At 44.9% G+C, this 20,120-nt stretch overlaps 7 protein-coding genes across 9 annotated transcripts; 3 read left to right on the forward strand and 4 right to left on the reverse strand.

Annotated features, from left to right (window-relative positions):
• Positions 1-743: 743 nt before the first annotated feature.
• On the forward strand, positions 744-2,586 carry DFL_003053 (uncharacterized protein; the record flags this gene model as incomplete). Of its 2 annotated transcripts, none has more annotated exons than XM_067631933.1 (5): positions 744-1,273; positions 1,331-1,335; positions 1,407-1,430; positions 1,496-1,983; positions 2,041-2,586. In XM_067631933.1, 5 exons carry the CDS (start codon positions 744-746, stop codon positions 2,584-2,586), a joined length of 1,593 nt encoding a protein of 530 aa, XP_067494430.1. The 2 variants fall into 2 exon arrangements, with proteins under 2 accessions (XP_067494430.1, XP_067494431.1); XM_067631934.1 differs by having other exon boundaries at positions 1,496-1,971.
• Positions 2,587-3,153: 567 nt separating this feature from the next.
• DFL_003054 (uncharacterized protein) lies at positions 3,154-4,267 on the reverse strand (the record flags this gene model as incomplete). Its single annotated transcript, XM_067631935.1, has 2 exons — positions 3,154-4,068; positions 4,178-4,267. 2 exons carry the CDS (start codon positions 4,265-4,267, stop codon positions 3,154-3,156), a joined length of 1,005 nt encoding a protein of 334 aa, XP_067494432.1.
• Positions 4,268-7,327: 3,060 nt separating this feature from the next.
• On the forward strand, positions 7,328-8,810 carry DFL_003055 (uncharacterized protein; the record flags this gene model as incomplete). Its single annotated transcript, XM_067631936.1, has 3 exons — positions 7,328-7,795; positions 7,860-8,423; positions 8,499-8,810. 3 exons carry the CDS (start codon positions 7,328-7,330, stop codon positions 8,808-8,810), a joined length of 1,344 nt encoding a protein of 447 aa, XP_067494433.1.
• Positions 8,811-9,673: 863 nt separating this feature from the next.
• On the reverse strand, positions 9,674-10,681 carry DFL_003056 (uncharacterized protein; the record flags this gene model as incomplete). Its single annotated transcript, XM_067631937.1, has 1 exon — positions 9,674-10,681. One exon carries the CDS (start codon positions 10,679-10,681, stop codon positions 9,674-9,676), a length of 1,008 nt encoding a protein of 335 aa, XP_067494434.1.
• Positions 10,682-11,685: 1,004 nt separating this feature from the next.
• On the forward strand, positions 11,686-12,939 carry DFL_003057 (uncharacterized protein; the record flags this gene model as incomplete). Its single annotated transcript, XM_067631938.1, has 1 exon — positions 11,686-12,939. One exon carries the CDS (start codon positions 11,686-11,688, stop codon positions 12,937-12,939), a length of 1,254 nt encoding a protein of 417 aa, XP_067494435.1.
• An 88-nt stretch (positions 12,940-13,027) lies between these two features.
• On the reverse strand, positions 13,028-14,212 carry DFL_003058 (uncharacterized protein; the record flags this gene model as incomplete). 2 transcript variants are annotated; one of them, XM_067631940.1, is made up of 1 exon in its annotated part: positions 13,028-14,212. In XM_067631940.1, one exon carries the CDS (start codon positions 14,210-14,212, stop codon positions 13,028-13,030), a length of 1,185 nt encoding a protein of 394 aa, XP_067494437.1. The 2 variants fall into 2 exon arrangements, with proteins under 2 accessions (XP_067494437.1, XP_067494436.1); XM_067631939.1 differs by having other exon boundaries at positions 13,028-14,140.
• Positions 14,213-15,991: 1,779 nt separating this feature from the next.
• DFL_003059 (uncharacterized protein) lies at positions 15,992-17,380 on the reverse strand (the record flags this gene model as incomplete). The annotated part of the gene is made up of 4 exons (XM_067631941.1): positions 15,992-16,089; positions 16,149-16,202; positions 16,309-16,651; positions 17,303-17,380. The coding sequence occupies 4 exons, from the start codon at positions 17,378-17,380 to the stop codon at positions 15,992-15,994; spliced, it is 573 nt and encodes a 190-aa protein (XP_067494438.1).
• Between the last annotated feature and the right edge of the window lie 2,740 nt (positions 17,381-20,120).

Raw genomic sequence — 20,120 nt, forward strand, 5'->3', positions numbered from 1 at the left:
GCCTGGAACCTGAGATGCTCTGGAAGGGAACTGTAACCGTTGAAGTCTCAGCGAACTGTTCCGGTGCCCTGCGGGCTCCAAGCACTCGATTTCCTGGTTGACGGATGACCGTCTGCATTGTCGATATGGACCCCTTAAATGATTGAATGAAGCCGCCAATTGGCTCCTCTCCACAGTATGTATGCCGTCTTGAAGCAAATGCGGTCAGGACCCAATATAGCCGTTCAGAGACATAGTGTCTCAAATTCTTGGATTTCTATCTTGCCGATAACGTGGCGCGAGGTCCACAAAACGGCTCCACTTCCTGCTAGTCACGAACCTGATTTCTCTCTTTTGCGACCAAGGCAAAAGGTCACACAATTAGACCAAAGAGATCCGTCGCATATGCAAGTCGATTCCATCCGGGCGATTTGATGTATCAATCAGTACAATTATATAAAATCACTCACGGGTGAGGAGAAAGAGTTAGGCCACCGAGGTCTCAGATAGCTCCCGTCCTCACTTCGCATCCGAGGCGTCTTCAAGAGAGCTGCACCGAAGGGTAAGTTATAACACCTTCCTATTTCCTCAACTACCCCGTCCGTCCCATTTGACATGTTTCCAAAGCCCGCACTGTTGGATCTCTTAACCTGCTCTCTCCAATTTCTCCTTGGCTTTCCACCTTTGTAATAATATGATTAGAGGTGCCGTTTGATTTCACTCCTTGACGACACATCTCAACGCATACCTTCTTCTCACCCACGATGGTTTCGATACCGCATATAGCTGCGAGACAGTTATATCGCGAAGATAATGACCCGGCGCCGTATAGAACAATATTAGCAGATAATCCGACACTGCTGATAACATGGTGGGCTACTGGATGTTCACTGTTCATCATCCTTATTCGTTGTTTTGGACGCTACGTTCGGACAATGCGATTATTCAGAGACGACCAGTGGATGCTACTATCGATTCTCCCGCTTTTAATACGACTTTCGCTCGCCCATGTTGTGCTAAAATATGGGACGAATAATACCCAATCGGAACTGCTGAATGACGAAGAGATAAGGCGTAGGGAAATCGGAAGCCAGGCACTTTTGGCGGCGCGGGTGTTCTTTGTCATTTATATTTGGATACAAAAGCTTTGTATCACGGAGTTTTACCAAAGATTGACGACTCAGTTTTGGAAAGGGGTCTATGATGTGGGTTTGAAGGTTGTTCGGTGGGGTTTGCTGGTCACCCTGATGGCATCGATAATCTCAACGTTCGTTGAGTGCCAACCTTTCACCCAGTAAGTATACTTATCCCATAGCTGTTTACAATCTTCGTGCGCTAACATTCTTCATAGTTATTGTAAGCTCGCCGCTAGTCCTGATTAAGATTTATTTGATGAGCATATGCTAACATGACATCGAAATTTTCAGGGCAAGTCGTGCCAGACCCTGGACGTAAGTGACCGAAAAAACAAAATGAATAAAAAATGGAGAAACCCTTGAGGCTAACAGAGTTCTAGCGAAATGTCGTAATGGTGGTATCCCACTCTATGTAACTGGAGTCTTGGACATTTTCACCGACTTTGTCCTCGTCATCTTCCCGATCCCAGCAATTGTTTATTCCAAGATGGCCAGCAAGAGAAAAGTCCAATTGATTGCCCTTTTCTCTCTTTCCTTCCTTCCGATATCCGTTGCCTCCGGACGTATTCCTGCTACAATAGATAGGAATTACTTACAACCATTCCGCACCCTCATGGGATCACTCGAAATCCTTGCTGCGACATTTGCTTCCAACGCCTTGATTCTGTCAAGCTTCCTCCGAGACAAAGGCCCCAAACGTGCTAAATTTAAGTCCAGCAGCGAGGCCGGAGAAAGTAGGATTGGACGAAGTATCGCTGCGACTACCAGAGGAAGAAGCGAAGCTGGTGCCGCTTACTGGGGCAGCGACGAAGATCTTGTTCGGGATACTGGTTTTGCACTGGAGTCAGATGTAAATGTAAGTCCTCACGTAAGCACGCATTACCAGTCATCTTCTTCCTTCGTCAACCTGCTAATCCTCGATCAGGACCGCCCGCCGTCTCGCCAGCCGTCAAATCTGTCGAACATTTCCAAGAAATCTCCCTCTCCAACATCGGGGCCTACCCGCCACTTCGCTGCCCTATCGAATCAACCCCGCGCCCGAAGTAATACAGCAAATAACAGCAATAATAGCACTCGCAATATCAGTCCGACTCTCAGAGCCCCTCCAGCACACTCCACTTCTGCTAGCGTTAGAGCTTCAAACTGGGGCTTCCCGCTGACGAGTAACGGACTGGTGTTAGACACGTCGCAAGGGATTGCCGTGACTACAATCGAAACACATTACTCTCCTGCCGAGGTAGAGATTCCTGGGGGTTCTGACCAGGCGTTCGAGCTGGGACCGGTCCCGGGAATCAGAGGCGTCAATACCCAGATTAGCCCTCGACATAGCATAGGCGGTGGTCTGATGTCCGAGCCGGAAGGTAGGACAAGTAACTCTTCTTCCCGCTCGGTAGCCAGTCGGGAAGGAAATCCGAAGGAGAGAATTACAACGTCTGTAAGCTTTAGAGACGTCGGCGGGCTCCTAAAGTAGTAGCCTGTTCGTTTACCTTGGTTTGAATGTGTGTATAAATTTTTGTAATCCTTCACTTAGCTTTTATCTTCTCTATATAAAGGTATATGTTTAAATGCGTCAACGATTTGTATGGGTAAATTGATTGAGTTTGGATTTTTGCCTTTGAAGGATCTGACAGCTTAAACCGGAGTTGAAGTTACATCTTAGTCCGCCTATTTATTAGTTCTCCGCACGCAGTTATCTAGTGCGGTATATGTCACGCTGTTCTAGATATACTTGTATATAGTATATACTCCCGATCATAGGGGCCTAGCTAGGAAAAATAAATTGATCATAAAGTTAACATGGGAAATTTGTTAAAGGTTCATTGACATGAGTTTCTAATTGTCTAGTATAGCCACCATCGGGGGTTTTTTTTTTTTTAAAGAAAAAAAAAAAAGGTCTTTTGCGAGGCCGAAGTGAAAGATATATAAGGATCCTGTCCTAACGAAGAATGAATGTACGGAGAACGTTAAACATTACATGCAAATGCATATTTCTTCGTGACATAACAAAGGATAGAAAGAAAGGCAGACAATACATCATCTACCTAGGAGCAAAGCCAGTAGCGGCTTCAACAATGCTTCTGATCTGTGCCTCAGTGGAAGCACTCTTGACACGTCCAACTTGCTGATCATATCTGCCAATGATGTTAGGGGTCGGGGAATAGTTACACTTCAAGTACAATCCCATACCGTGGCCACCACAGTTCCTAACGGCACATCCAAAGGTCTTGACGTCCTTCCAGACCATAGCAGTCATATGACTGATAACACCGTCGCTATTGCTCGGGTTATCGAAGTTATAGTTGACAACTTCATTCGCGTACCATTGACGAAGAGCCTGGTCTTCAGGATTGGCGTTGGTGTTATAAGAAATGTTTTCACCGAGGCCCTTACGTTTAGCAGATGGGGTATGTTCAAAGTCGCAGGTTGGGGTGTTTTCTTCAGCGAGTTTGGTGATGGCGGAGTTCCAAGTGATTGAACCGATGTTCTCGTGAAGAGCACGAACGATGTTGTGGGCGGCAACGAGGTAGGGCTTGGTTGCGGACTCAGACATGAAGGTGCCGTCTGTGCCGACGTTGCGAACAGATGAACCCCTCTCGAGTCCAGTGGATGAACCCGCTGGCATGGTTAGATAGGTTGTTGGGGTGTCGGTAGAGGTATTATCGTCATATGATGGACTGTTGCTGGGGCTTGGGCTTTCATATCCGGGTTTTCTACCTGTAGAGGTTTCGTCATCATCGGTCGTAGATGTGCTATTATTTCCGGTTCCACCGTTCTTTCGGCCACCACGGTTCCTGCGGCCGTCAAATCCGTTAGAAGTGGTATAGGAGTTCTTGGTTGGACGAAATGTTTCGCCCTCTGGTGCTGTATAGCTAGGAATTTCATAACCGCCTGGGGATGATGAGTTTTCGTATGAGGCTACGGTTGGAGTGCTGGTGTAAGAATCGATGGTGTGCTAGAGGCGTAGTTATTGTTGACTCGGTTCTTCCTTCGTTGCATTGTCTACGCTTGTGGAGAAGATCCGGAAACGAGAAGCGCTTGGCAATGTCCTTTTCGTATTAGACGGTGCTACTCTTTCCTTCGGCTTGCTGGACAGGTATCGCCAGGGCAGAGGTGACAGCGAGGCCAACAGAGACAATAGTTGAGAAACGCATTTTGTATTTTTATAGTGATCTTTTATTGAGAATACTGGGAAAGCTTGATTAAATGAGGAGCAATGAACGTTGAGCCAACCTGGGCAATAAAGAACCAGCTCGTAAACAAAAAGGTAGCAGAGGGCATAATTAATAGATGGGGAAGACCACACTCCTGGTGGGTATAAGAGATGTATGGAGAGGATGAGGTGAGTTTGAATGCGCCTGGCGAACTGAAGAGAAAGTCCTCATGATGTGGAGAATGAGGTACCATTTTATATTTCACCGTCGTCCAGCTTCATCCGGATCTCTGTAGCTAAGACTGAAGACGATTCGGTAAATCCAGAGAAGTTACTTTAGCGGTAGTCAGCTGCATTCTCAGAGGCGGCTATGGAAGCACGGACGTTTCCACGAGGGCAAATTTGTTCAGGATCTGGAGTTTCGAGGGTATCCCTTTTAGGAAAAGTCCCATTACTGATATCGACGTGACATGTTGGGTTGAAGGTAGGGGCGATTAGGCGTATATCTTTCTCAGAGAACGTGATAATTGGGAAGAAGGGAAAGGGTACATTGCTACCTTAGAATAGGAGTAAAGTTGAGTACGCTCCCCGAGCGTGATCCTTTGTTGGGATCCATCCAATATTGACCGTCTTCGTAGACGGTTATGGCTCCAACCGTTTTGTGTATCGCCCACTCCGGCAAGATGTTAACCCTTGGCGAATATACGAAGAAGCCTCATTGCTTCTAGAGCTTGCCTAGAAAGTCCCCAGAGAAGAATTAACGGACGGAGATGTCCACTCGTTAGAACCATTGGCGGACGGCAAAGGGTTTCTTGACTGCATAACCGCTTAACGATAGCTTGATTCTCACGATATCTATGCCGCAATTGGCCTTCTCGTTTGCCGACCCGTGAGACCAAGAGCCACTGCAGGAACCGTTGCTCTCCAGTGCCTTCCTCTTTGGTCAAACTCTGGAACGAAGATGCGGCTCGCCCTTGTTGGGGTTCTTGCGTTGCCCTTCCGCGCCACAACATTTACACGTTCTCTTCTAAGCCTTTTTTGTCTTTTCTCCAAACGTTGAATATGCTTGTGGTTAACCGGCGTCTGTGTACAGGACCACATTGGAGTCTCCGGATTTAGACCTGAGCTGTCTGCAACTTTGGAAGTTAATGGGTATAAGCTGGGTACGAGACCAGATATAAGCCTGTAGACCTCATATATTCGAAAAATGGATATTGATTTAGAAAGAAAGGCAGCCATAGAAGCAGAGCCAAAATCGAGTAAAAAACAGTCTCATCACCACACGAAAAAAGGTGGTCTCGTTGGTAAAAGAGGCACAACGCAATAGAACTGAACAAATTTAGCCGTCGACGCCCTAAAAGTATGTTTCCATCGAGTTGTTTCAAACTAACTATCTCGACGGATAGCGGGGATAAAAAAAATCAAAAAATCAGAGTAAGTAATGCGTCCGCCGGGAATCGAACCCGGGGCCCATCGAAACAGCAGTTGAACTCACAAAGAACTCATCCTGGCAACGATGGATTTTACCACTAAACCACAAACGCTTGTATTTTCATGACAAATTTCCAACTCAGATTAATATATTCTGCACAACTAACTCGAGTTATTCAATAGCTATGGATCATGCCTTAGAACCCCAACTTCTAGCCCATAGTATCATTGGGGCTCGCTGGTAGTATTTCTATGATGGATTTGTGAGTACGCCTAGGTTCGTTTTATAATAATCTGGGTCGCGATGCGATGGAAATTCGCTATCCTCGAGACTAGCATACTAGTAATGCTACAGATTTCGGCTTTTCGAGAGAACCTATCAAATTTATAGAGGGGAAAAGGTTTGAATTAGCATTCCGATGCTAATCTATGATCCTATGATCCTATATAGAGATCGGTACGAGTAACAGCTTATAGCTAGTGCAATATCACTCCCTTGATGAAGTCGTATGCAATCGTTCGTATGAAATCGAATGGGGATTAAAATTACCTTAGCACGACTTAACTACCTGCTTTGGAATCGAAAACCAGGTAATTTTAGGCCATCGTACATGCACAAATAAATGTACAAATAAGATAGTTGCCGGGCACTATTGTATCATTTACTAAGCAATTAATCAAAGAACCCGTGAATCGACAATCGGGCGAAGCTCACGCTCGTTTAGCCGGTTAGCTGTTTAGCACGTGCAGCTCGGTTCCAAACTTTTATCTTGCGAGAAACCCTCACAAAGAGTCCACCAATGGAGATTTGAATCCATTCTCTTCCTAACTAAAGAAGTATCGATGGCCTGATGTTAGGAACTCTAGTATTCTTCTTCTGGTGAAGCTTCAATCTCATTTAGCCGATATGCTGGAGGTGCAACATTGAATCGCTAACTGTGCATGAGAAATATCGAAACCATGGAACCTGCATTTAGCCGGAATTCAAGAAAGGGGTCTCCACACTTATCCCCGCATTCCAGAAATATTCGCTTCCTCGGCACATTCAAGCATTTCTTTGGTCGCAGCACCATTCATGATGTAATAAAGCAATAGGATATTCCACTTCGGATTTTCCCATTCTATTGACGGAAAAACTGATGGCAGATCAGCTTCTCGTTCTAAAATCTATAGATCTTGGCACTGTAGATCCAAGCATTGGCATTCTGAAACTCTTCATAGCTGTGAGAGCCTCTGGCTCCAGTAACTGCGCTCAGGACGTGTAAAAGCACTGATTTTACAGTTATATGTGGGGCTAATGCTATGGAACCCAGGCGCCACATTGTGGGAAAGTTGCTGTTTTATTTCGCCGTCTCCGTTTCTATCCATCTTGCGATCTCATGTTCCCCGGAAATACTTTTCGCACCACCAAAGTTTCAATGGTAGATCTTTACGATTCTGGGGTTCAGCGACATGGAAATAGTTTCTGCGGCTGGGCATGCTCGTAGCATAGGCCCTTGAGCCAGAACCATGGTCGCGGATTGTATTTAAGAAGCGACCGGGGAGGATGTAGAAATCTAGTCTTTTGCTCGACAGCCGGCCCATCAGAGACACAATCGATTCTCCAAGTTCTCTATCGCAAATAGCGAAGATGGTTGCTATGAACTTGCTCTCAATCGCCCTTGCAGTGGCCCCTGCAGTTTTCGCTTCGCCTCTTGAGGCAACCATCCTCGAGGCCAGGGGTAGGACTCACAATGGAAAGGAAACAACCGATAGACCTGTTGTTTTCTCTTACCCATTGAACACGGGAAAGAAGTTCAAAGAAACACCAAAGACGACCAAAACATGCTTTGTCGACGCTCTTGGAAACGGATTTGACGACGGCCCCAACATTCTCGCTGCTGCGAAAAAGTGCAACAATGGCGGCAAAATCGCCTTGCTTGACGATCTGTATATGGTTCGAACGCCTTTGGACTTGAAGCTTAATAAAGTCGATATTGAGCTCCAAGGAACTCTGAAGTTTGTTGATGATATCCCGTTCTGGGAGAAGAACAGCTTCAAGTATGAGTTCCAGAACTCGTCCTCGTTCATCCAAATCGGTGGAAAAGACGTCAATATCGTAATTTTTGATAATACCGATCCGGCATAAGTTGAAAAGTTAACTGATTTTTGAATCAATTTAGTACGGCGGCGGTACAATTGACGGCAATTCCCAGAAGTGGATCGATGCGCACGCGGCCGACAGTTGGACATGGAGACCAGTTTTAGTTACTTTCTACGATCTCGACAACGCCTACATTAGCAATATCAACTTCCATTACAGCGCCAACTGGTACATCCTCGTCCATACCTGCAAGAACATGATCTTCGACAATGTCAGCATTGCTGGTGGTAGCACCAGCAAAAATGAGCCAAAGAATACCGATGGTTGGGATACTTATCGATCTGACAATATCGTCATTCAGCACTCCAAGATTGATAACCACGACGACTGCGTTTCGTTCAAGCCTAATTCGACAAATATTCTCGTACAAAGTCTCGATTGCAATGGGTCCCATGGTATTTCTGTTGGATCTTTAGGACAATATCCAAAGTACTACGATATCGTTGAGAACATCTATGTTTTCAATACCACTATGACGAACGCTACCAGTGCTGGAAGAATCAAGGTATGGTCTGGTGAATATGCTAAGCCCCCATCTTGGGTTGAGGGCGGCGGTGGTGGCCACGGTCGTGTCTTCAATGTCGTAAGTGCCAATATAATCTTGTCGAACCGTATAATTCATTCGAGGGTTCTAATGATTTTTACCATTATTATATAGACCTGGGACGCTATCCGCCTCAAGAACATTGACTACGCCATTGAGATTACTCAATGCTACGGCCAGAGCAACTTGACACGGTGCGCCGAAGTCCCCGCTACTTTGAAGATCAGCAATGTTCTGTTCCGCGGTCTCTATGGAACTGCAAGCAAGAAATACGACCCTCGGGTTGGAAGCTTGATCTGCGGCGGCCCAGAGAATTGCAACAATATTTATGCTCGAGATATTAATATTCAACCACCAAGCGCAAAGAGCCCCACATTCACTTGCAGAAATATGGACCAATCGCTTCTTGATATACCATGCGCTTGAGGCGTCTTAATTAGAATGTTGAAGCGTTGAGCCGAAATCGATGTAATTTATATCATACTTTCTTGTAATGAAATGAAATAAAATGCGTTTTATGTAATTGTCTTCTCGCAGCCAATAAGGAAGCATACCAAACTAGTTCTTGGAACTCAAATCGATGAGGTTATAGCCTTAGAACTTGTTTCCAGAATCATTTCATCGGTTCGTTGGAGGCTCAAGGTCGCGTTCGGAGCCACGCGACCTTCAATCAGAGTGTCACATCTCTGGTATATTGCATTCCCGCCCCTGGAGACATGCACCTGGGCTTGACTTCACGCGGAACACTCAAATTAGACACCACGAGATGGATTGGCTTTGAACATTTAATATCACCCGTGCGCTCTAGGATAAGATCCGGATTTTAGGACCCGGTGGCGCGCCACGGTCCATGCTACAGCGTTAATTCTAGGTGGCTGGGATTTGATGTCAAAGCTTGGACGCTGCGTGAAGCGAGGGCAAGCATAGATATCAAGAAGAGTTCAGTGGAGATATATCGTATTTTACTGCGATATCGACAGTAATAGAAATGAAAAAACTCCTCAAAATAGCCAAGGTTGGCTAAGTATGGCGCGAAATTTGGACCCCCCCGGCTCCAAAAATAAAAAATTCTCAAAATCTCAAAAATCAAATCGAAACAACAAAAACAACACTTTCGTAACTTCATAAAATTTTGGATTTTATAAATTTCACAACGTTTATAGGCTTCATAGACTTTGCAGATTCAAACAATGGGTAAATTCAGTTACATATATGTATTTCGAACTACCGTAGAATATATGGATAATAATGAAAACTAGGAAAACAAAGGAAACGGACTCAACGTAGTCTTATGGCCAAGTACAGTAAGCAGGAATGTCATCTACCATAGCACCAGCAATAGCAGCAGCGCCAGAAGCAGGAACTCGAGGAATCTGTTGAATCGTAAATCTGGTGAAGTCGAATAGATCCGCGCCATCTCGACGAACATGAGGAACGGTAAAAGGAAAGAGGTCACTAATCCAAGTGACAGGAAGACCTTGGGTGTAATAATCGAGAGTGTACATCTCGTTTTTGAAGATGTCACTCTTGATCAGTTCGCTGACGAGATAATCCAAAGTCTTGGGGCTATTCGCCCATTTGACGACTCTACTTCCAAAATCGATAACGAGACATGCCATACGTTGGCGGATTGGTTCAGCTTGGGCGGAAAGCCAGAACGCGGGAACAAGACAGTCTTGATTATGACCGAACAGATGTCGAGGGAGAAGGTTGAGGTTCAATTGGACCCAATATTTCCAAGCTCTACGAGCATTTACGTCCGTACTGATAGCATGGATGTCTTCTCCAGTTCGAGGGGTTGGGGCTGCATTTCCTTCGTCCGCGATGAATTGAGTACCTGCTGGAGTATTCTTTAACCACCAGCGAACGATTTCGAGGATGCGTTTGATGAACTCGCGTTCATTGGAACCTTTTTTGGTTTTGACTTGGTTGCGGTGGGTTGTTCTTTCGCGGGGATTGTGGGCCCCTTCATAAAAAGGAATGGTGATACCAAGACGAACTCTGGCGGCGGTGAACTGTTGGTTATTATTGAGGGACTGTTGTAAGCGGGATTCGATGATATTGAAGTTGCAAATGCCGATGATGATTTGACCGAGAGTGTGGCTGTTGTTCACAATATGGGCGGTATTGTAAATAGCTGCTAAGTTGGCAGCATTCCCATTGTGGCTTACTTTGAAGTCGGAGGTGGCCATTGCGGCATCATTATGAGTTATGGGAGGGTCAGGATAAGCAGGGTGGATTACATGGGTAGGATCGATTGGAGTCCAAGTAATGGCGCCTGCGGGGAGAGGATTCATGTTGAAGCTGAAGAAGAAATTGGAAATATAGAGGGTTTTGTTGATTGTATTGATCTAGGGAATTGTGAAGCTTTAGTTGATATGAGGAGCGAACAGTAAAAGGAAGAGAAAAAATGAATAGCATGGGGTGAAGAACGGGGTTTATATAGATGAGTGGGAGGCTTCGTAGCACACTTATATCATTATTATTTTTTATGTTCCGGTATGGAGCTAGCATTATTTTATTATGTTTTTGTAGTTAGAATATGTTGTATGGAATTATGAATTCGCAGTTTTGTATATGAAGTTATATATATGAAAGAAACACCCGTTCGAAACAACATAACAGGGGTCCCTGGTGGTAAAACTTCTGTACCACGTGAGGGTATTGCAGAATAAAAGGTTCGTATGCCATTATAAGATACCGTACATGCTTTTGAACGAGTTGTTCACAAAGAAAAAGATGCTTGTAATTTGGGACGGGACGGTTACAGGCATAATATGAAAATCGTACGCAAACACTGTAACATCATATGACCCACACTAGTTCTCTAGAACATTTTCCGAGGCTACGATTGCCCGAATAACTCTGGGGCCCTCAAGGTTAGGTCTCCCGGAGTCTTGATTTCCTAGAACGAAGCGGTTAGCTTGACCCCTAGTATGGTATATAAGGTATATAAGGTATATAAGGTATATAAGGTATATAAGGTACCCTACGGTCGCTAGGTGGACCATTTTGGGTAACCGGGATATGAAGCCGCCGGCAATAAGTTTACGATGCTCAAACACATATCATGAGCCCATGGCATGTTTTCTATAAAAGTGTTGTTTTTGTTGCAGAATATGCTATAAAAACTTGAAGAATTAGCTTCATAGGGTTCCATACCCATAGATTCACACACACCTTTCGCCTTCGACGACACCTCAAACAAAATGTTGCTATCCTCGGAAAAAGGGGAAGTTATACTTCCTTGTTCCTTTTGCAGTTGTCAAAACCTAGCCTGTCGTCCCAGTTATCAAAAAGAATGGCCGCGAGAGTCGTCGACTTGGAAGTCGACGGTGGCACAGTTGCTTCACCAACAGTGGACAAAGACCATTTGTTTCCCCGCCAGGAAACAAGGTTCTCGTCATCGTTGAGACAAAGCCCGGGTGTCATCTCAGATATCGTAGGTCCTAGCCCATTTAGTAGTGATGCTGAACGTATAAGAAAAGCTGTCGCAGAAAATCGCAGGGGCAAGGGTCGTAAGGTTGCAGCGGGGAAGCTTTCAGAGTCATCCTATGGCATTAATACTGATTATCCAACAAAGCTCGACAAACCCGCTGTTCCACCCCCTTTCGCAGTCCATTGGCGGCAGATCTTCTACATTTTCTTGGACGTCGACGGGGAACTCGTGCCCTTTGAGGCCGGAGACTCTAATCCAATTGGTCACAGTTTCATGCTCCTGTTTCGGCAGGACTCCCTCGTGGACTTAACAAACTTTTGGTTGCGAAAGAACCTCCGCGATACAGCTGTCTGGAAAAAGCAGGGTCTCTGGGAGATGAAAGAACCGATCGATTGGGTGGATGATGTCTATATCGAATCTCCCGTGTCATTTGGTGTTTTCAAAAAAACGAATCCAATTCCGTCTCACATCCAAGTTCCAGAAGGGGATACAACTGAAGAAGACTTAGCGGAAGTTTTGAAATTGTACGAGACCAAAGGCACCCTCTTCGCTGTTATTGTTCCAGTCGTTCGAGCCAAAGGTCTCAAACCTGCTCAGACGAAACCCAAAGCAACTGCCACTGCCACCATTATTGAACCTCGACCGGTACCCACGAACAAAGAAGCCTCCCCAGAGAAAGATATCCAGCTCAACTCAGAATCAACAACTCCCAAATCTTCTATTCGCCCACCTCCTCGAGAAGCAAGCGTTGAGATTGCGTCAGCTATCGATGTCATAGATTTGAGCTCGGACAAAGAACCCACCCACATTCCTTCTAAAGAAGAAACCAATATCGAAAAACTCCAAGCCATGCTTATGGAATACTATGGTGGCAACCCACCGCCGGAAATAAAACCATTATTGCAACCTCAAGAAGCCCTCCCTATCAAAAAGCGCAAAAGAATGTCGGAGGGTATTATGACCGACGCCGGTGTTTGCAACCAAGTTCTTACGGATACTGAAGAAATCGAAGAAATTGTCTCGAAGAACGATAATACTGAAGAAGAAAATAATTCTAGTAGAACTGTACGCAGATCCACCCGCCCTCACAAGCCAGTCAATCTCCACTATCCATAGGCAGTTGCCTAACAGGATTCCGACAAATTTTTGACCCCTGTTCCCTCTTTCCACTCTTGAATTCTATTTGCTCATGTTATTTGTTTGTCTATTCCTGTATCACATGGTCGCGCATCCTGTAATCCGCTTGCAACATCATACGTCTTTCCATCTCTATTTCGTTCTGAAGGCCAGACCTTCTTTCTTTGTCACGAGCGATCCACTCGTGTGAACCTTCAGGAGAACGAATATCCTCAAAAAATCCATGTCTTCGCTCATATCTTTCCAAATGTTCCCGTAGAAGTAAATAAGCTATCGTGTGGGTATCATCTCGTGCACTTGCGCTCTCGATAATACCCGGAAGACCGTTCTGGACGAGGGTGTTATAACAAAATACCTCAACTTCTGAAGTGAGATATCGTTCGTGATCCCAACTTTGTACCTCATCTTGTAGTCGCTGCAAAAGCTGCTTATCCGGCTTTTTCAAATAATTGGGGGCATTCGAACTTCTCCACAAATAAACTGGCTTTCCAGTAGGAAGGTAAGGTCTATTCCGCTGGCTTCTGATGGTATGAGCGTTCCAGGCTTCTTGGGTTTCTCGAAATGCCTTCCGTACAATAGGCATATAGACGTACTGAAGAGCGCGTATATCCCATCGATTCTTTTTCCTAAACCAACCCTTCTGATGATATCCTTCAAAAAGGCTAATCCACTGACCCGATTGAGCTCGCCTCAGAAAGCTCCACCAACCCTCAATCCTCACGTTGTGAACGCTCGCTCCATATATATGGTAGTCGCCGACGCTCAGGTTTCTTTTGTCGCCTGCCTCTCGAAATTGACCCTGACATTCCACCATAAGGGGGGTCTCAACTCCCATATCGGTTCGAGTAAGTTTAGGATAGCCGTAAAGAGCCACGGCCATCAAATAATATTTTTGAACAGCTACAGATGTGTGAACATCGTGACCGATGAATAATTTGATCATGAAGCGGGAATAGGCGTCTATGATACCATAGACTTGTATACCGTAAGGCTGGAGTTTGTCGTAAGCGTCGGCTGACCACATCCAGCCAGGTCCGTGGGCTTCTAATTCCTTGCGAATTCTGATTTGTTTGCGGCGTCGGAATTCAACGCCTTCAGGGTCAATATCTCTGATAGCTGCTTTTACGGCCGGCCCTGAAATGAAGCGGTCTGCTCGTGCTTTGACCCAGGCGACTGACATGTTGTCTCCGAAGTCAGCTGTAATTCCAGACTCGAGCCCTTCGGCCACTATCGCGCGGGCCTCCGCAGCCATGGCTTCCTTGTGAATAGCCGGTGTCCGGAGTACTATCCCGTGAGCGTGCCTTACGTGTTTGAAGCCACTTTCAGTAAGATCCGGCCATCCCTCACTTCGCAAGATGTTCAAGATTTTGACACCGTCGAGGCCTTGCTTGATTAAGGACCGAATTTGGGCTACTAGAACTTCATCAGCCGCCAGACTTTCACTAGAAACATCTTTTTGGCGATCGACACGGGCTTCGTGGCCCCCGTGTCCTTCGATGTCTAAATTAATACCCCATTCCGTAAGACGGGTGCGAATTGTATTAACAGAGGGCACTTTGGTAATTTTGATGCTCCAACGTCGACATAATACGTAACGTATATTCTCAATTGGAATTTTCTTTTGTAAATATAAATAAATAATATAATTTTGATCGTTATCAAGACGAGAATCTCGTAATCGAGGCATTATAAAATAATAATCCAAAATTTTATGAAGTTACGAAAGTGTTGTTTTTGTTGTTTCGATTTGATTTTTGAGATTTTGAGAAATTTTTATTTTTGGAGCCGGGGGGGTCCAAATTTCGCGCCATACTAAGAATGTCCGGCTCTTGCCAAGATTAGGTCGATCGAATAATCGAATCGGATTGCAGAAAAAACTCTCCGTACAGCCATATCCACAACTCAATTTCATGATACCTAAATTTAAATTCCATGTTGTACGTGGATCTATTGCTTCCTTCAATTAGTCTCCAATCCTCCACGAGGATCTACACTGTCAGGCCGGAACACTCGACATCCGCAGGTGGTATCACGGAAGCTCAGAGGCTCCACAGACCCACTCAGTTTGATAGCTGCTGGTAAGTTAGTTACCAAGAGACTCTCCATTCTTACCCTTGTATCGACTACAAAGTTTAAAAGAAGGGATCTGGCCTAGTACTCCAAGCCTCCATCTATTCTAGGTTTATTAGTTCGATAGACGGCTAAGTGAGCGATTCAGGATTCGCCTCTGCTAAATGACAAATGAAGCGCTGAAAAATCTTGTTTGCTACCATGTGCACACTTTTCGTCGTCATCATTCTCCACCCTCCCCTCTTCTTTCAAAAATTTCTAAGTCTCAAGTTTTTCTTGCATTTCTACAGCCGCAAATGTGGAACAATATTTCCCTATCTCTATCGAGCCCTCCGAAGCGGTTCGGAAAGTGCAATGTCTTTTCGGGCCGGGTTCTAACTGGGCGTTGTTAGCATGATGCAACTAAGGCCAATAATTTGCTAAAACTCACCGCAATGCTGCGCGCTTTGTGGAAAGTACCTGTTGCTAATGAGAGGTCAACGCTGATAACGGCTCGGCGTGCAGACGCAGGCACGGCCTTTAACCTCAATTATGTTCAACTTGGACAGACCAAGTAAGAGAATCAGGGTTAACGGCTGACTCGCTATCAAGAAGTCTTATGCAAAGCTCGGATTAATTAAGATGGCGGGCATACTATGAGGGTATTTCGAGCAATGAAGGAATGACGGAAGTAGTATAGTAACAGCCTTATCCCCTAGCTGAATTGCTGAACTGTAACATCCCAGTTGAAATATTTTTTGAAAATAAGAATTGTAACCTCCACATATGCAATAATTGTATATACGATGCAGGTAAAGCCCGAACTCCGATAACATATTTCCCCTCTTTTGAAAACGAGATCAATGCTAGTAACAACAAAAAGACGCCCTCCCAAATCCCGGCTAATATTATAATACACATACAAATGAAATATGACCTATAAGGAAATGTGTGAATGTGAGCAGATGACAAGTATCTTTAGTTATCGGACAATGTTGGCCAGTATAACAGTCCGAACGTAACAAGTTCGAGCCCCCCCTTGAAGGAGGTAGAGGAGACGTCGCATGATTGCTGTAATACCTGGGTTCGAAGTTGTTAGATATGTAATTGTCACGACAAACTCTAGTTAATGAACGCACATAATGCGAGATTAACTCGCAACTGATCCAACGATGTGGACTCTGCCACCTTGGCTTGCAACTTTTTTAGCGTGCTCTTGCTCTATAAGATGTGCGTTTATTGTGGCCGGTTGGATCATGATCTCTGAGGACATAGGCCTCATGCCGAAGGGGATTGGACCTGGGGCCTTGATAAGTTGAATGGCAACATCTTGTGATAGAGGCCTCATTGAGAAAGGAATTGGTGTCGTCGTTCTGGCATGGCTGTCTGCAGCATGCTGAGGAGTGTGAACATATTTCGGTTTGTCCTTATTAGTCCCCAATGTCGAATTTTCTTGTCGTCTCTTTCTAAAGCTTCCAAATGATCGTGTGCCACTTCCATTGCTTCTCGTAGGGAAAAGACATCCGATCAATCCGATTGAAGAAATCTTTCGTTGCATCCTGACAAGGTTGGAGCTTGGATCGTGGGATATGGTTTCCATTTCTCCACTGGGCTCCGAGGCTGAAGTCGATGTCTCCGAAGCCTTTTTGGGTCGTCGAAAAAGTTTAGTATAAAAACGCATACCGAAGAGAGAAGAAAGAAAAGATAGACAAGAGGGGAATATATGGGTTCTTTATAGAGCGAAATATATTTAAACTGTAAATTGGATCCATGAAAGGCCACAACGGAGCATTAGACTCGATCCGTAGTAGCGTGAAAGCAAAGTGGTGGACAAGCCACGAAATTTGGTGGGTTCGCGATGACGAGAAGAGGGGGACAAGTTCCAAAAAGCTTAGTACATCTAAGTAGCTATAACGGCAGCAAGGAAACGAATTTCGAAACCAAGATATTAGTTCGAAAATCAAGATTTCCTCGACCGTGCGGAGACAAAAAAAACTCTCTCCTTTGTTTTTCTTTCACGTTAAAGTAACTACACATCACGAGGTACTTCATTGTACTAGACGAACAAAAGACATCTGGCGGGGTTCCCCACAGAGATCTCAAGCTCGTTGGTCTGGCCCAGCACTTTGGTACACCTCCTCTGGAGATTTACAAGGATATGGAAAACAAGTGCGTGTGGAGTGGCAAGGGTTAAGCTCATGTGAGGGGCGAAAGAAAAAAAACACTGCAGTATGAGCTTTGAACTCGTTGTAAGTAGGTCAGCCGACAGGCGGTTGAATTGAAAAGTACTTACAGATGTACAAGTTTTTAAAGCCATTTCAGAGCCATTGTAGAGCACAAGTGCGGCGGCTGCAGGAACTGCAGTTGACATGTTGAATTGTGACAATTGGACGAGCGGTCGATGTCGCGTTTTGTTCTTCGCTAGGCGTATGGTTTGAAGTTGTGGGAACTAGAGGCTTAAGTTCGTTCCTTCTTTTTAAACACGTGATCTCACATTTACAGTCTCAGTAGGCTTCGAGTAAGCTAAGCTTCGACCCTATCATCAGGATAATTTTAGTTGTGGTCGCAGTCGCTGCTGCGCAAAGCTTCACTCTGCTAGGGTGGACCTGTCAGCTGAGGTCTTTAATCGCTTAGTCCCTCCCGACGAATATAATCCTTGAGTCTGCCCTTGACATCACGACACATCAGACGGTGGTGGCAGGGAAGAGAAATTCAGAGCTGGGGTTCTGTCTCGCAATCCCATGTCCGCTCGAAGTGGTATGGCCCAAAGGTAAATTGTGTCTTTCTGGAAACGAAAATGTCCGCTTATTGGTTCCATTGGCGGCCCTGGCTTCCAATTTCGAAATTTGACGATCAGATAAAGCTCCAGCTAGTTGGTTTCTATCGTGGTGCAATTGTAAAGTCGGGGTACCAAGAGGTTCTTCAAATCCCGTACCAGCGAACTGTGGTATGTAGGCGACAGTGGCAATTGGGATTCTGTGGCGCCTACATCGGCCAAGCCGTATGCCACCTGCGCCAGCCTTCATGACGCTGAGGGAATTTGGAGGGAACCTTTCCAACCAATTCATTTCATTTAGCAAGCGAAACTTTACCGGCAGTTCCCAGGTCACAAAATCGTGTTTGATCGAACTTGACGGGTGGATCTGAGCTGTCGATACCATAGGGCTGGGATTGTCAAACATTGGCCGCTGTGTTTAGAACGATTTAAGATAGGTCGCACTGGCTAGTCCCCAAAACCCTTGAGAGGGATACGTATTCTGCTTGATGATGATATTAATAAAGTAGGCACTAGGTCACTGTTGAACAGATGTAGCTTACGAACACAGACTCAGCTCCTCGGATATATTGGCATGTTTGTTCGCTGGCTGAACATCCAGCGAATGTGTCAGAAAGTCGAGGGCGTCGAGTTCAATGTCCTCGAAGTCACGACATCGATCTTGAGTTCGATCGTTAGAATCGGCCTCATGTCTGTATCTCAACAAAAATATTTGTGAACATTAATGTGCTCAAGTTGTGGAGTAAATTTGGTCGAGACCGTGATACAATGTATGCAATACTTTGTGCACTATCGCTAGCTAGGAAATGTCCATAGCCATGTCGATGTCTGCCTTGGGCATCTATAATGGCACCATATGCGCATTCGCCTGATTATAACTTGCAACGCGTACAAAAAGTTATTATTATTAAATTTTTTTTTTTTCGAAATCTCTAGAATTTGGCGATTATGGACCGGCTTACTTGCATATCTTTCCAACGCCGCTAGGAGGTCTGAGTACTGACAACCTTCCCTGGGTCATCATCTTTAGAATTTCCACGAGACATGAGTAAGGAAGTGCCCATGCATATTTCTAGGCTATTGAGGTATCTTCATATGCAAGTTTACTTATATATTTGTCAATCGAGCTGCGATATTATGCGGCTATACCATGTCATTGTCGGGGACAAACTCCAAGTACCAATACCGCCTATTTGGTATAGCGAAAACCTGTAGCGTTATCGATGTCGATAGGTCGGTAGATAGGGTCATCGGGAGCTCAAGGCGACGCGGCGACCGGTAGAGACGAATTCGCGGTCTAGCATCGATAGCTACTCCTAGTCTCGAGGCTGGACGCTAGACGCTAGCACTGTATTTAAAGATATAGTCCCATCGCCCTAAATTTTAACGGAGTAGAGACCGGAGGGTCTCTTACGCTCGTTGGAAATCTAAATTGAATACGATAGTGCAAACATGGTTCTTATTCGAACTAGAGAACGTAAGTATTAGCGATACTAACGTCTACGTACTTAATACCTCAGAGTGTAGAGACCAGATATCCATGTACAATTGTACAAGTAACAACCAATACCGTCCCACCAGTGACCGATAAAAGTATGAAAGTACTCACAAGAAGATAAGAGAGGGACACTCTTCCTCTTCAAGGTCTAGGTATACGTCCAAGACCAAGACGGACTGAGATGTGGTGTCTCAGTCCGCTACTATTTTCCTCGCTAACTTGCTTGTTGCATGTTGGACCAGGAATGATCAACACTATAGTCGATTGATAAAAATGAAATTTAAGAAGTGTTTCGGGTAATCATCTGTATAAATCAGAGCTTTAACAAGTTATCAGTGGCAGCGTCTCACTCGGATATCCTAGCGAGTATCAGTGGTGATATCCTTAGGACAGCTGTACAGGCTGGCATATTTATTGTATTCAATTGCGACGTAGTCTAATCCCCAGGTTGCGACACCAAATTTTAGATATTGGATACTATTTTTTGCTAGCATTGGCACAGCTCGCTCTAGCTATAGCTAGCTAAGCTATTTAATCCTGCGGATCTGCATAGGGCCTGCAGTTAAACTTACGCGTATACGTATACGTATACTATCAAAGATCTTCATATCAGCCTTTTATCCAAATCTAACCCTACTTTGCTAGGTCTCTGCTTTGGCACAGGAAATGTGGGATGTGGGGAATTCTGCATTGGTCTTATATATATATCAAATCAATACTAGTGATGGTGACGGTAAGCTCTAGGAGTTAGTCTAAATTGAGCTCTCCGCATACTGATATAGGTAACTAACAATATGCACGCATTTCAAATGACAATTCCGATCTGTAGTTTTTTAG

The sequence above is a fragment of the Arthrobotrys flagrans genome (genome assembly GCF_004000055.1).
Source record: "Arthrobotrys flagrans strain CBS H-5679 chromosome Unknown unitig_3, whole genome shotgun sequence".
Classification (NCBI taxonomy): domain Eukaryota; kingdom Fungi; phylum Ascomycota; class Orbiliomycetes; order Orbiliales; family Orbiliaceae; genus Arthrobotrys; species Arthrobotrys flagrans.